General features: G+C 43.4%; 1 protein-coding gene across 4 annotated transcripts in view; it reads right to left on the bottom strand.

Moving 5' to 3' along the window:
- Positions 1 to 15,355, bottom strand: part of dnai1.2 (dynein, axonemal, intermediate chain 1, paralog 2) — a 286,217-nt gene that overhangs the window by 157,154 nt on the left and 113,708 nt on the right. For all 4 annotated transcript variants that reach the window (XM_072573170.1, XM_072573160.1, XM_072573151.1 and 1 more), the window contains one exon: positions 5,698 to 5,945. In XM_072573170.1, the coding sequence (XP_072429271.1) occupies positions 5,698 to 5,945 (248 nt within the window). The remainder of the gene's footprint in view (positions 1 to 5,697; positions 5,946 to 15,355) is intronic.

Below are 15,355 nucleotides of genomic sequence, written 5' to 3'. Positions count from 1 at the left end.
ACCCCAAAACAAAGCAAAGCCTCAGCCTGACCGTTAAAGTTTTCTTCAGGATCCTGGCTGGCAAGCCACTGTAATTGTTGCCGTTAGGCAAACTCAAGACAGCAAAAGAGTTCTGCTAAACCTGAACTGAGTAAGATAACTCATAGGCCAGTACGCAAAAGAGTTCATTCACGGGAAAGTTCACCTACATCTGATTTGGAAAAGTTAAATTGCTTAGCAACATTCAAATCAGAACCAATCAAGATAAATGTTTGGTTAAGCGGTCACCTAGTTCTAATGGGGGTCCATACAGCTGCACCAGTATCAGTTATTGCAGAGCTGAAAATGTGTTGCTGGAAAAGCGCAGCAGGTCAGGTAGCATCCAAGGAACAGGAGAATCGACGTTTCGGGCATAAGCCCTTCTTCAGGAAACCCTTCTCCTGTTCCTTGGATGATGCCTGACCTGCTGCGCTTTTCCAGCAACACATTTTCAGCTCTGATCTCCAGCATCTGCAGTCCTCACTTTCTCCTCAGTTATTGCAGAACCAATTTTAATAGAATTTACTCTGGACTCCAGCCCTTAAATTTGTGCTAGGCTGAGAACCTCTAATGGGGAACCTTTACAGATTAAGGACACAACTTTGATTCCAGTCTCTTTCAAAAGGCAGCTGGTTAGTTATCATTAGGATCCAAGTAATTGTTGTGCCCAAGCTTAATGGGGCAAAACTGATTGTGAAAGATTTACCTAGACTGGCTCAATACTGTTCAATTAGAAAACAGCTGGCTGAGTGAAGTACCCAGAAGTCTTCCAAAAAGGTCTAGGGATTATCAGAGGATCCAAGGCCACTTTGCATGCTGACCAGGAAGCAATACCACGATTCTGCAAGATCCACCCAGTACCATTGGCCTTATGGGAAAAAGTAAAAGCAGAAATCAGAAGGCTGGAAAGTGAAGGAACTGTCAATCCATTCAAATTCGTAGAATGGTAGAAACTAGTCGTACTGATTCTGAAGCCCAATGGGTCAGTTCGCCTTTTAGAGATTTTAAATAAGCGGTATACCTTTTCGCACAGCTGGATAAATATTCAATCCATCAGATAGAGGATTTTTAAGCAAAGCTGGGTCTATCCTTCACAAGCTGGACACGAGCCATGCCAACTTGCAATTGTGTTCAGACCAAGATTTCCATAAATATGCTACAATTTATACCAATAGCAGTTTGTACCAATACACAAGACTGCCTTTTGGTGTATGTCAGCCTGTTCAATTTTTCAGCAGTTGATTGAGAACATTTTGCAAAGTTTACCTCAGGTTGCCATTTACCTAGGTGATGCTCTGATAACAGGGAAAAATAATAAGGAACACTTAGCGAACATGGATATCATCCTAAGGTGTATGTCTAAGGTGGGAAAAATGTGTGTTCAGGTCCCCCAAAATGACCTACTTGGGCCACAGAGTTAACAAGATTGGGTTACATCCATTGAAAGATAAAGTGATAGCAGTCAAAGGTGCCCAGGCTCCCATGGCTGTCCAGGAGCTTAGGTCATTTCTAGGATGGTAAATTATAATGGAAAGTTCATATATAACCTGGCATCCATCCTGGCACCTTTGCATCCTAAATTGTTTTAGAAATGATTGCATAGTCAAGCCACAGCTTTCAATAAAATACAGAAATAGCAATCATCCTCTCGAGTGTTGGCAAACTATGATCCCAAGAAGGATCTAGTATTAAACTGAAATGCCTCACGATATGGCATTGGGGTGCTATTAGCTCATTGGTGGCCCACTTGACACGAATGCCCATTAAGTCATGCATTCAGGACTTTGGCTAATGTAGAGTGTATATTTACCTAGAAAAAAAATGAAGGATGGGCGGTCACATTTGGAGGTAGGAGGTTTGATGAGTACCTTCATGAACAAAATTTGTGATAATCACAGACTAGAAAACGTGACTTGATCTGCATGAAGAGGACAAGACAGTGGTGCCCATAGCTTCAGGCTGTATTCGGCAGTGGGCTGTAATGCGAAATGCTTATAATTTTAAGTTAGAACACTTTCTGGGAGGCTGAGTAGTGAACGTGGATGCATTGAGCTGCCTCTCATTAGCAGATACACTATTCATGATATTCCTAATGGAAGAGTCTGCAATGATATTAAAATTTCTGGATACGTTCCTGGCTGCAGCCAACAATATCAAACTTTGGACACAGAAAGATCCAGTCCTTTTCAAACTGAAACAATTTGTATTAATGAAACCAAAAGTCCATAACAACTAGAATTGAAACATTTTTGGACCTGGAGAGACCAGCTCATGGAAGAAGATGGTATTTTGCTATGGGAACAAGACTGATTGTTCCAAGCAAAAGTAATTACCAAATAATGTCTAAATTCCATCAGGGCCAACCAGGGGTCTCTAAAACGAAGACATTGGTGAGAAGTTATGCCTGGTGACCAGGCCTGGATGCAGACATAGCTACATTGGTGGAGCAATGTCTAGAGTGTCAACAAGGACAGAAATTACTGCCAGCATCATCCACGGGAATGGCCAGGTAAAATGTGGATTTGGTTGCATGTCGACTATGCAGGTCCTTTCATGAGCCCAATGTTCGTAGTCATTGTAGGTGTCCATTCAAACTGAATCAGGTTATACTGAAGGAGGTGGCTCGGGAAATCGTGGATGCGCTGGTGATTATTTTCCAGAGTTCAATAGAATCGGGGTCGGTTCCTGAGGATTGGAGGGCGGCTAATGTTGTGCCACTTTTTAAGAAGGGTGGGCGGGAGAAAGCAGGAAATTATAGACCAGTTAGTCTGACCTCAGTGGTGGGAAAGATGCTGGAGTCTATTATAAAGGATGAAATTACGGCACATCTGGATAATAGTAACAGGATAGGACAGAGTCAGCATGGATTTATGGAGGGGAAATCATGCTTGACTAATCTTCTTGAATTTTTTGAGGATGTAACTCGGAAGATGGACGAAGGAGATCCAGTGGATGTAGTGTACCTGGACTTTCAGAAAGCTTTTGATAAAGTCCCACACAAGAGGTTAGTGAGTAAAATTAGGGCGCACGGGATTGGGGGCAAAGTACTAGATTGGATAGAGAATTGGTTGGCTAATAGGAAACAAAGGGTAGTGATTAACGGCTCCATTTCAGAATGGCAGGCAGTGACCAGTGGGGTACCGCAGGGATCCGTGCTGGGACCGCAGCTTTTTACAATATATGTAAATGATATAGAAGATGGTATCAGCAATAACATTAGCAAATTTGCTGATGCCACAAAGCTAGGTGGTAGGGTGAAATGTGATGAGGATGTTAGGGGATTACAGGGTGACCTGGACAAGTTAGGTGAGTGGGCAGATGCATGGCAGATGCAGTTTAATGTGGATGAATGTCTGGTTATCCACTTTGGTGGCAAGAACAGGAAGGCAGATTACTACCTCAATGGTATCAAATTAGGTAAAGGGGCTGTTCAGAGAGATCTGGGTGTTCTTGTCCACCAGTCAATGAAGGCAAGCATGCAGGTACAGCAGGTCATGAAGAAGGCTAATAGCATGCTGGCCTTCATAACAAGAGGGATTGAGTATAGAAGCAAAGAGGTGCTTCTGCAGCTGTACAGGGCCCTGGTGAGACCACACCTGGAGTACTGTGTACAGTTCTGGTCTCCAAATTTGAGGAAAGACATTCTGGCTATTGAGGGAGTGCAGCGTAGGTTCACGAGGTCAATTCCTGGAATGGCAGGATTGCCTTACACGGAAAGACTGAAGCGACTAGGCTTGTATACCCTTGAGTTTAGAAGACTGAGAGGGGATCTGATTGAAACGTATAGGATTATGAAAGGACTGGACACTCTGGCAGGAGGGAACATATTTCCGTTGATGGGGGAATGCCGAACCAGAGGACACAACTTAAAAATACGGGGTAGACCATTTAGGACAGAGATGAGGAGAAACTACTTCACCCAGAGAGTGGTGGCTGTGTGGAATGCTCTGCCCCAGAGGGCAGTGGAGGCCCAGTCTCTGGATTCTTTTAAGAAAGAATTGGATAGAGCTCTTAAAGATAGTGGAGTCAAGGGGTATGGAGATAAGGCTGGAACAGGATACTGATTAGGAATGATCAGCCATGATCATATTGAATGGCGGTGCAGGCTCGAAGGGCAGAATGGCCTACTCCTGCATCTATTGTCTATTGTCTATTGACTCAATGTACATAAAGTCAAACGCTGGATGACTATAGAAAAACTGCACACATCTTTTCAAACACACTGAGTCTTGAAATTGTTGGTCACAGATAATGGGCCATTGTTTACCAGGAGACTTTGGGTATTTCTTAAAGTTGAATGGGATTTGACATAAGTACACCTCCATACAACCCATCATTCAATGGTCAAGCAGAAATGGTGATCGAAACTTTAAAGGCTGGATTGAAAGAAACAGCCTCACCAAGCTGCTACAATTCTTGTTTGATTAAAGGATTCCCATATGCAAAAACAGGGATAGTACTGGCAGAGTTGTTAATGGGTAGATGATTCGCACCAAGTCAGATCTTCTTGTACCTCGGGAGAGGGTGAAACAGCATCAGGAATTCAAATGCCACACCAAAGCCTCTGCCAAGTGAAAGAGAGTTTGATACACGAGATGGTATTTTGTGTATGAGTCGTGGAAATGGCCTCACATGGATAAGGGGCATAGTCAATGTGTATTCAGGACCAGGGATGTGTTGAGTTTCAGTAGGTTTGATTGCCCTGAATAAGCATGTTGACTTTACAAGAGCCATGAATTTGCAAACAATGTGGGAGCATCATGTGCCCTGCCCCTCGGAATTTTTGGAAGTACTGCTGGAATCCATGAATTTACTCTGTCAAAAGTTTTTGAGTCCTCTGAATTAGAGTGATGGAAGTAGCCATCTCAATGCTTTTGCCATTGGAAGAAGAGACCAAGGCACTCTAAGCACAAGAGTTGAATTCCTATGCATTGCATCCTGCCCATGTTAGATGCCGAGTCAAAGAAACCTGACCCGGTGCTAAAACGCTCCAAGAGACTCACAAAGAGAAAGGACTGACCCATGTCTGTGGACTCAGAGAGGGGAAGGATGTAGACACTGTAACACGATCAGCTAACTGGAACTCATACAATATGAATTCCCTAACTGGGACTTGGAATATGGTCCAATCAGGGAGGCCTGGCTGACATAAAAAAGTTGAGTGTCAGGGCTGCCGCCACTCTGGTGCCTGACTCTGTATTAGGTGTACTATAGTCAAGGACTGTTCACGTGAAAATAAAGACTGACTTGGTGACGGCCTCTGTAGAATCATTTCAATGAGAATCAATTGTCCTTTGGTAATTTCAGGTTCCTTGGAAAGGGTAGAAATTAATGGCAAATAACACTGACAACCAAATGATCAGGATGATAATTTAATGAGCCGTAGCAGTCAAGCAAAATATTGAAAGAAGTAGTTTCCTTTCTCTTATGTCACCTCCTTCTCTATAGAGCAGGCCACCTTTTTGTGCCTTTAAATGATCCAGCCATTTAGAAGGATAAACATTTGAATAGTTATTGTCAACTAATGCTCTCTGACATTCCAACAAATACCAAAAAAAGCCATTAAGCTATCTGGAGACACATACATTTGCATTTTGAAATATTTCAATAAATAAATAGAAATAATATTTCTCCAAAAGTTGTAAATCCTATTTGAAATACCTCAATTACAGTACTAACCTGCCAAACAGGATCAGTGTGCTTGCCCGATTTAGGTGAACTCTTGTAAGTAGGCCCTGTAGCATTTTCCATGATATTATAGACAGCAACACAACCATCATAAAAGCCAACAGCTATCAGATGAGGATACATATTGTGGAAATCCAGGCATAAGACACTGCTGTCTGAACTATATTGGTATTCAGGGTAGGTAGGATTTTTCAGTGAGAATACGAGAAGCATGCCACGGTTCTGTTTCATAAAATCATCTAAGAGTGAGGGAGAAAACAATAGTTAATCTTTCATGAACCAAAGTAGAAGATAAACAAACTTATTTACAGATATTAAGGGCAAGATTCTTTTCCAAAACAGTGGAGATCCTGCCATTGGGTTGGATATGGGTGACCAGCAGACATGGATGGGAAGCAGGCTCAGGTGGGAGGTAGGACATCTCCACAATGTTGCCATGAGAATCAAGGAACACTGTAGGGATTCTATTCTATGGTTCTAAAGACTTCCAAAGGAAAAATAATACGGCATCATTACCTTGAGGTGTGGGGCAGGAAGGGACAAGTGTGGGGCAGGAAGGGACAAAGTATACAAATATTTTAAACAAGGTAGCAAATAGGGTCAATAGGGAAAATGGTAAAAAAGACAAAATTATGGATGTTTATATAAATGAACATAGTCTTCAGATCAAAATAAATGAATTAACAACACAAATGGAGGTTAATGTGTATGACTTTAAAGCTCACTTGTATGGTTACATGGATGGTGACAGAGTAGCTCACTTCAGCTAGAGCTCATCTGCTCTGTCCATTCCTTTTCTTTTCTTCTCTTTCTTTTCTTTCTCTATTCTTTTTCTTCTTTCTTCTCAGCCTGAGACTACACGCCTCGGCACAGACTCAAACTTTTGGCCATGGACTCCTGGCCTCAGCACAGACCCAGCATGGCAGTCTCCCAACCTGGTGAGGCATCATCCTGCCTGATAAGGCAGTCTTTTGGCCCAGCGTGGTGTCCTCTTGGCCTGATGTGGCAGAATCCCAGATTCAGCACAGACCCAGCATGGCAGCCTCCTGGCTTGACATGACATCCTCCCAACCTGACAGGGCATCCTCCCAGCCCAACCTGGCATCCTCGCAGCCCGACATGGCATCCTCCCAGCCCGACATGGTATCCTCCCAGCCTGGCATGGCTACATCCCAACTTTGCATGATGGTCTTTCAGCAGCCCAGCATTGTTTGATCTTGAGTGGTCTCCTGGCCTTGAGCACAACCTGGAGTCAAGGCTCACTGCTGATTGGATGCTAGGTGCCAACATAGACTGGATTGGAATGACCATTGTTTTAATTTTTTTAATTTTTCTGTCTTCTAATTATTCCTATCATCTGCAAGGCTGGACTTCTTATTTCTTTATTTTTCTATTTTTTTTCCCCAAAGAACTTGAACGGCAGAATTTGTACCTAGGTACTTTTGTACCTAAGATAGCGCCATAAGTGGCGAGTTGTAAATTTTTCACTGTATTCATGTGAGTACATGTGACAAAAATACTAATTCTAACATAATGGAAAACAAAGCTGGTAACTAAATATTTAGGTGTATGGAATTTTTTGAAAGGACAGGAAGGATGGACAGTACGATGGTGTAACTTTGTTAGGATGAGATGAAACATTTATGGTCAGCCATGATGCCCATATCCAACAAAAGAATAACTTTTAAAAATGCAACAGCAAGAAATGATTTTGGATGAGAAGACAAAAAAAAAATCAGTGGAGCATGAAATAGTAAGGAGAAGAAGACTGTTAGAAGTAGTCTATAGATGACCTAACATTAGCTTTACTGGAGGACAGAAAAAAAAGGGCACATTAAAAAGGCAATACATTAATCATGGATGACTTTAACCTTTATGTAGATTGTGAAAATCAGAACTAGTCATCAGGAAGAATTCATAGTGTATTCAAGACAGTTTCCTAGAACAATATGTTGAGTGCCCAATCTGGGATCATGGTAGTTTGCACCTTGTAATGCAGAATGAGACCCCTTTAATAAATGATCTCAGAAGCAGTGACCATTACATGGTAGAATTAAAAACTCAGTTTGTGAGTGAAAACTTTTGGTTGGAAATAATTGTACTGAACTTAATCAACAGTAAGTACAAAGATTTGGTTGAAAAGCAGATTGGCAACAAAGACTTGTAAGGAGAAATAAACTTGTAAGGAGTTTTCAGCTATCTGTAAGACAATAGGGTAGTTATGGTCAGTGTTTTTAACTTTCCAAACATCGACTGGGACAGCCATAGTGTTAAAGGTTTAGATGAAGAGAAATTTCTTAAGTGCGTACAAGACAACTTTCTGATTCAGTATGTGGATGTACCTACTAGAGAAGGTGCAAAGCTTGACCTATTCTTGGGAAATAAGGCAGGGCAGGTGACTGAGGTGTCAGTGGGGGAGCACTTTGGGGCCAGTGACCATAATTCTATTCGTTTTAAAATCGTGATGGAAAAGGATATACCAGATCTAAAAGTTGAAGTTCTAAATTGGAGAAAGGCCAATTTTGATGGTATTAGGCAAGAACTTTCGAAAGCTGATTGGAGGCAGATGTTCGCAGGTAAAGGGACGGCTGGAAAATGGGAAGCCTTCAGAAATGAGATAACAAGAATCCAGAGAAAGTATATTCCTGTCAGGGTGAAAGGGAAGGCTGGTAACTATAGGGAATGCTGGATGACTAAAGAAATTGAGGGTTTGGTTAAGAAAAAGAAGGAAGCATATGTCAGGTACAGACAGGATAGATGGCGTGAATCCTTAGAAGAGTATAAAGGAAGTAGGAGTATACTAAAGAGGGAAATCAGGAGGGCAAAATGGGGACATGAGATAGCATTGACATATAGAATTAAGGAGAATCCAAAGGGTTTTTACAAATATATTAAGGACAAAAGGGTAACTAGGGAGAGATAGGGCCCCTCAAAGATCAGCAAGGCGGCCTTTGTGTGGAGCCACAGAAAATGGGGGAGATACTAAATGAATATTTTGCATCAGTATTTAATGTGGAAAAGGATATGGAAGATATAGACTGTAGGGAAATAGATGGTGACATCTTTCAAAATGTCCATATTACAGAGGAGGAAGTGCTGGATGTCTTGAAATGGGTAAAGGTGGATAAATCCCCAGGACCTGATCAGGTGTACCCAAGAACTCTGTGGGAAGCTAGAGAAGTGATTGGTGGGCCTCTTGCTGAGATATTTGTATCATCGATAGTCACAGGGGAGGTGCTGGAAGACTGGAGGTTGGCAAACATGGTGCCACTGTTTAAGAAGGAAGGTAAAGGCAAGTCAGGGAACTATAGACCGGTGAGCCTGAAGTCAGTGGTGGACAAGTTGTTGGAGGGAATCCTGAGGGACACGATGTACATGTATTTGGAAAGGCAAGCACTTATTAGGGATAGTCAACATGGCTTTGTGCATGGGAAATCATGTCTCACAAACTTGATTGAGTTTTTTGAAGAAGTAACAAAGAAAATTGATGAGGGCAGAGCAGTACATGTGATCTATATGGACTTCAGTAAGGCGTTCGACAAGGTTCCCCATGGGAGACTGATTAGCAATTTTAGATTTCATTGTATACAGGGAGAACTAGCCATTTGGATACAGAACTGGTTCAAAGGTAGAAGGATATGTGCCGGGTGCTGGCAGGTGGGACTAGACTGGGTTGGGATATCTGGTTGGCGTGGACAGGTCGGACCGAAGGGTCTGTTTCCATGCTGTACACCTCTATGACTCTATGCGAGTGGCCTGTGTAAATGCCTTTCAATGGGCCATTAATTTTTTGAAATGACTTCCAAATTTACTTTGAAACAAATGTGTTCTGCTGTTCCAAGCACTGGAAACCTACCTGTCAGCAGGAGTGCATTGGGAGCTATCAACAGCTCCTGTCTCATAGCCTGTCATCTGGTGCGCAGTGAAATTCTCTGTTAAATTTCACTATTAAAGATTTGGAATTATTTTCAGTACAAGAAAAAAAACTTAAATAAACACTGCAAAACTTCTTCAAGAATGATTGTATATCAAATGTTTAGCAAAAGAAAATGTTCAAATAGTGGCACGTTCCACACTTTAATCATTATATGCAGAGGGACCAGATTTTCAACAGTTCAAGCAAAGAAAAATTGAAAAGGAGAAAATAGATTTTTGAATAGTAAAGGAATTAAGGGTAATAGTGTGTGGGCGGGTAAGTGGAGCTGAGTTCACAAAAGGATTAGCCATGATCTTATTGAATGGCACAGCAGGCTCAAAGGGCCTGATGACTTACTTCCGCTCTCGTTTTTTATGTTCTTATGATATTCAGCAAGTTTTCGCAAAATATGTGTTGTGACATTGAGAGATCATTCTCCAAACAAAGATGAAAATATAATTTAAGTCAGTCATCACTGGTGCAAGATGTTACTGTTGAAAAATATGTATTTTGTTTTCAGAAAGTTCTGATGAAGTAAGCATTCAAATATTTGGATCATGTAATTGGGTGTAATTAATGTTTCCAATGAGCAATGATTTAAGATTTCAGGTGAGATTAATTAATATACGCTTCTCACCTATCAGAAAATAAAGCACAGTCTGTTTAGAAAAAGTTTTCTTTGTGGGTACTCAGTTCAATTTGGCCTCAGAGAGGAAGAGCCAATATGAACCCCAAAAATGTGCATAAACTGACAGCTGCTGCTTCTTTGTTGAAGATGGGGCAAGAACAGATGAAAGGTAACAGCAAGGCCAAGTGATGAAGAATCACAGAATAAACAGAAGTTTAATGAACAAAAGGAAAATATTAAAATAAAACAAGTTATCTAAACATAGAATACAAATTGAAAATCATAAAACATTGTAAAAACCTGTCTCATCTATACCATAAAACCATCACTGTACAATTTTACATCCAGTGAAACTACCCCACTACCTCAAAATTTTAAATTCGACTCACCAGAACTTCCCCAATTCACTGCTTTGAACTCTGAGGTATTCTTAAATGAATGTTCACAAGGCTGAAGCCTTAGACTTTCTCAGTCTTTTCAGAACTGGCTGATTTCTGACCAACCACTCCTGGTCTGGAAGTTGTAGTAACCAACTTTCTACCAAAGTTATTTATTCCTTGAACCATCCCATTCTCATTTCAAGTCATGTCTCCTTCCAAGAAACTGTTCATAAACTTCCACTCTCTAGGTTTCCAAAACTAAAACTAACCTAAACTAGTTTAATTAAAATGGCAGGAGGATATGAACCTATAGAGAGAGACAGAAAAGAGGGGGCAAAGAGCAAAAACAAGAGAATGACAATGAGCATATAAGAAAGTGGAAATAAAAATCATAGAAATAGATCGAGTGAAAAAGCAGCCTGTTTTGTTGGGAGGTAACTGCATAACCTTGACAGTTTGTGGGAATCATCTTTTAAGTAGCTAACACAGAGTCACCTAGAAATGTTTTCAACTTGTTTTCTGCACAACAGAATATCTGGAAAAGTACTGAAAGTACTACAAAATGGTGAGACAGCATGTAACCAGAACAGTATTAATATCAGGCACTTTTTCCCACTCCTTGGACTTTTCCTGTCAGATCAGGTTCATGAGACTGGGGCCATGAACCTACACTCTCAGACTGGAGTTTGTGAGGCGAGTGTCATGAAATCTGAAATAAAGCTCCAAGTGCCAGCCGTCCAATGTCCCCGGCATGAAGACAAGGCAATATGACTCATTAGTTTAAATATGTATAAAGTATACTAACCTAACAGATTTGCTTATAATTTGTGTGTGTAAAAAATGTATATTAAGTAGATTAAACTAATAAATTAGCTATATATTTAATTGCACATATCTTCATGTAATCATTTTGATCAGATCTTAAAAGAACCCATTCAGGTCCTAACAGCTTAATAATACGAGAGTAAGCTTGCAGGGAACATTCAATTGATGGTAGAAGTTTCTATAGGTATGTGAAGAGAAAGATTAGTGAAGACAAATGTAGGTCCTTTTGCACACAGACACAGGGGAAGTTATAATGGGGGACTTAGAGATGACAGACCTATTGGATACATATTTTAGTTCTGTCTTCACAAAGCAGGAGACAAATAATGTCACAAAAACTTTGGCGAATGAGGACCAAGTGAGATGGAGAAATCAAAGCAAATCAGTATCAGCAGGGAAATGGTTTTGGGGAAACTGATGGAATGAAAGGTCAATTGATTCCCAAGGTAGTGATAAGCAATATCCCAGTGTACTTAAGAAAGTGATCGTAGAAATAGTGGATGCATTGGTGGTCACCTTCCAAGATTTTGTAGATTCTGGAACTGTAGCTAATGTAAACCGACTAATTAAAAAAGGAGGGAGAGATAAAACAGGGAAATTACAGGTGTGGCAGGCTTTAAAGAAGGCAAATGATATGCTGGACTGCATGTCAACTGTGCAGGTCCTTTTATGGGTTCAATGTTCTTAGTTATTGTAGACATTCACTCAAAGTGGTTGGACGTGCATAGGATCCATTTGTCAAACACTAGAATGACAATTGAAAAACCGCGTGTTATTCAAAGCATGCAGTCCCGGAAGTGCTGTCGCAGATAACAGGCCATCATCTAGCCACAGGGAATTTGAGTACTATATTTCTTAAAGTTGAATGGAATTTGACATAAAAGAACACCACCCATGATCCAATGGCCTGGCAGAAAGAAGCTGTCCAAACTTTGAAGGATGGCTTGAGCAAATAGCCTACAGCCTTGCTAGATACCAAGAGATAGCACCGGCAGAGTTGCTAATGGGTAGAAGACTCCACACCAGGTTAAGTCTGATTTTCCCAGACCTGAGAGAGGGAGGGAGGTGAAACAGCATTAAAAAATGTCAATCCAGACACAAGACTCTGCCAAGCAAGAGAAAGTTTGATGCAGGGGATGAAGTTGGTTTAAGGATCAGAGAAATGGCCCAAAAATGGGTAAGACGCATGGTCAATGGAAGGTGATGTAGAAAGTGCGGATGAGCGCAACAGTCCTGAACAAGCATGTGGAGCATATGAATTTGCAAATGGTGCCAGAGCAAGACCTGGCCTACCAGTCGGAAAGGCTGCTGGAACCCATGATGGCACGCTGCCCGTCAAGCATTGTCAAGTCTTCAGAAGTAGTAGACTTGACGCCTTTGCTGCCAGAAGAAGACAGTGAACCTCTACCAAGGTGCTTCTGCACAAGAGGCGAGTCTCCATGTGTCACATGTCACCTGTAATGGATGCCAAATTGGAGGAAACTGACCCAGTGCTAAAATGCCCCAGGATGCTCTCCATGATAAAGGGAGGGCGAGGGATGTAATGAGGGATGTAGATGTAAGTACACTGGGATATTGCTTGGGGATTGTAACGAGCCAGCTTGACCTCATAGAACAAGTTCCCAGGGAGCCCTGCCTGATATATAAAAAAGGGAGTTTCAGAGATGCTGACACTCTGGTACCTGAGGAGAAAGTGAGGACTGCAGATGCTGGAGATCAGAGATTAAAAATGTGTTGCTGGAAAAGCGCAGCAGGTCAGGCAGCATCAAAGGAACAGGAGAATCGACATTTCGGGCATAAGCCCTTCTTCAGGTACGCTGGTACATGACTCTGAATGAAGCAGTACTGAAGATGATGACTGTTCATGCATAAATAAAAGAAGACTTGGTGACCAATACTTGAAATATCAGCATTCATCAGCTGTCCCTCAATTTCAGTATGATGTCACTTCAAGGTCATGAATATTGGCTATGGGCTTTCATGTGACTCAACATGATAATTTCCATGTGACTCAACAAGCAGAGGCCACGAGGAAATTTTTTTTTTAATACAATGAGTTGTAATGTAGCAAATGCAATAGTAGCATTCAAAAGAAAATTGAATAATATGGCAAAGTAGAAAATAGAATTAATGACAGACCACTGCCATGCTGCCCCCTTGTGGAATGTAAGTATTGTTGGTAGCCAATGTAGCCCTAAAAAATCGTTTCCACTTTCTATCATGAACACCCTTTACTTTGAGCAAAACATTGAGTTGAATGGGGGGGTTACAAAAGCTGGAAGGTGGGATTAATTGAATAATTTCACCAAAGATTAGGCACAGGAATGATGATTAAATGGCTTCTTTCTGCGCAAAATCATTCTATGATAACAGAGTCAAACATATGCTTGGTTTTAAGGAAGACCATGTGTTTACTTTTTCAGCAGTTTAGTGATAGAGTTAAATTGGCACTGGAAGTCTGGAATCGGTATTGGTCTTGTCTTTAGTTCCACTCAAGATACAGCAGAGCAGGATGGTCCAACCAGAGCTTCTCCGCTCCTTCTGTTTACTTCCTGTTTTCCTCTCTTTTTTATCCCATTTCCCCCCGTGGCGTTCTCTTTTGAGGTACAGTGGGCTGGAGGCTTGCGCAGAGCAGGGCTGACCAGCTGGCTAGAGGCCCAAGCAATGTGGGGACGGCCAGTGGGCTGGAGGCCCAAGCAATGTGGAGATGACCAGTGGGCTGGTGCATCAGGCAGAGTGGGGACGGCCAGTGGGCTGGAGGCTCAGGCAGAATGGGGACGGCCAGTGGGCTGGAGGCCCAAGCAATGTGGGGATGACCAGTGGGGTGGAGGCTCAGGCAGAGTGGGGACGGCCAGTGGGCTGGAGGCCCAAGCAATGTGGGGATGACCAGTGGGGTGGAGGCTCAGGCAGAGTGGGGACGGCCAGTGGGCTGGAGGCTCAGGCAGAGTGGGGACGGCCAGTGGGCTAGAGGCTCAGGCAGAATGGGGACGGCCAGTGGGCTGGAGGCCCGAGCAATACAGGGACAGCCAGTGGGCTGGACGCCCAAGCAATGCGGAGACAACCAGTAGGCTAGAGGCCAGAGCAATACAGGGATGGCCAGTGGGCTGGAGGCTCGGGCAGAGTGGGGACGACCAGTGGGCTAGAGGCTCAGGAAGAGTGGGGATGCCCAGTGAGCTGGAGGCCCGAGCAATGCAGGGACAGCCAGTGGGCTGGAGGCTCAGGCAGAGCGGGGACGATCAGTGGGCTGGAGGCCCGAGCAATGTGGAGACGACCAGTGGGCTAGAGGCCAGAGCAATACAGGGACGGCCAGTGGGCTGGCGGCTCAGGCAGAGCGGGGACGACCAGTGGGCTGGAGGCTCAGGCAGAGTGGGGAGGGCCAGTGGGCTGGAGACCCGAGCAATGCAGGGATGGCCAGTGGGCTGGAGGCGCGGGCACACCAGGGACGACCAGTGGGCTGGTGGCCCGAGCAATGTGGAGACGATCAGTGGGCTGGAGGCCAGAGCAATACAGGGACGGCCAGGGGGCTGGAGGCTCGGGCAGAGCAGGGACGGCCAGTGGGCTGGAGGCTCAGGCAGAGTGGAAACGGCCAGTGGGCTGGAAGCCTTAGTGATGTGGGAACGTTCAGTGGGCTGAAGGCTTGAGCAATGTGGGGATGGGCAACGGGCTGGTGCTTTGGGCGGAGGGGAGATGGCCAGTGGGCTAGAAGCTCGGGCAGAGTGGGGACGACCAGTGGGCTGGAGGCCCGAGCAATGCAGGGACGGCCAGTGGGTTGGAGGCCCAAGCAATGTGGAGACGACCAGTGGGCTGGAGGCCTCAGCAATGCAGGGACGGCCAGTGGGCTGGAGGCTCAGGCAGAGCGGGGATGGCCAGTGGGCTGGAGGCTCAGGCAGAGCGGGGACG

Source organism: Chiloscyllium punctatum, chromosome 1, assembly GCF_047496795.1.
Source record: "Chiloscyllium punctatum isolate Juve2018m chromosome 1, sChiPun1.3, whole genome shotgun sequence".
NCBI classification, from domain to species: domain Eukaryota; kingdom Metazoa; phylum Chordata; class Chondrichthyes; order Orectolobiformes; family Hemiscylliidae; genus Chiloscyllium; species Chiloscyllium punctatum.
This window is presented reverse-complemented; position numbering and strand designations above follow the sequence as displayed.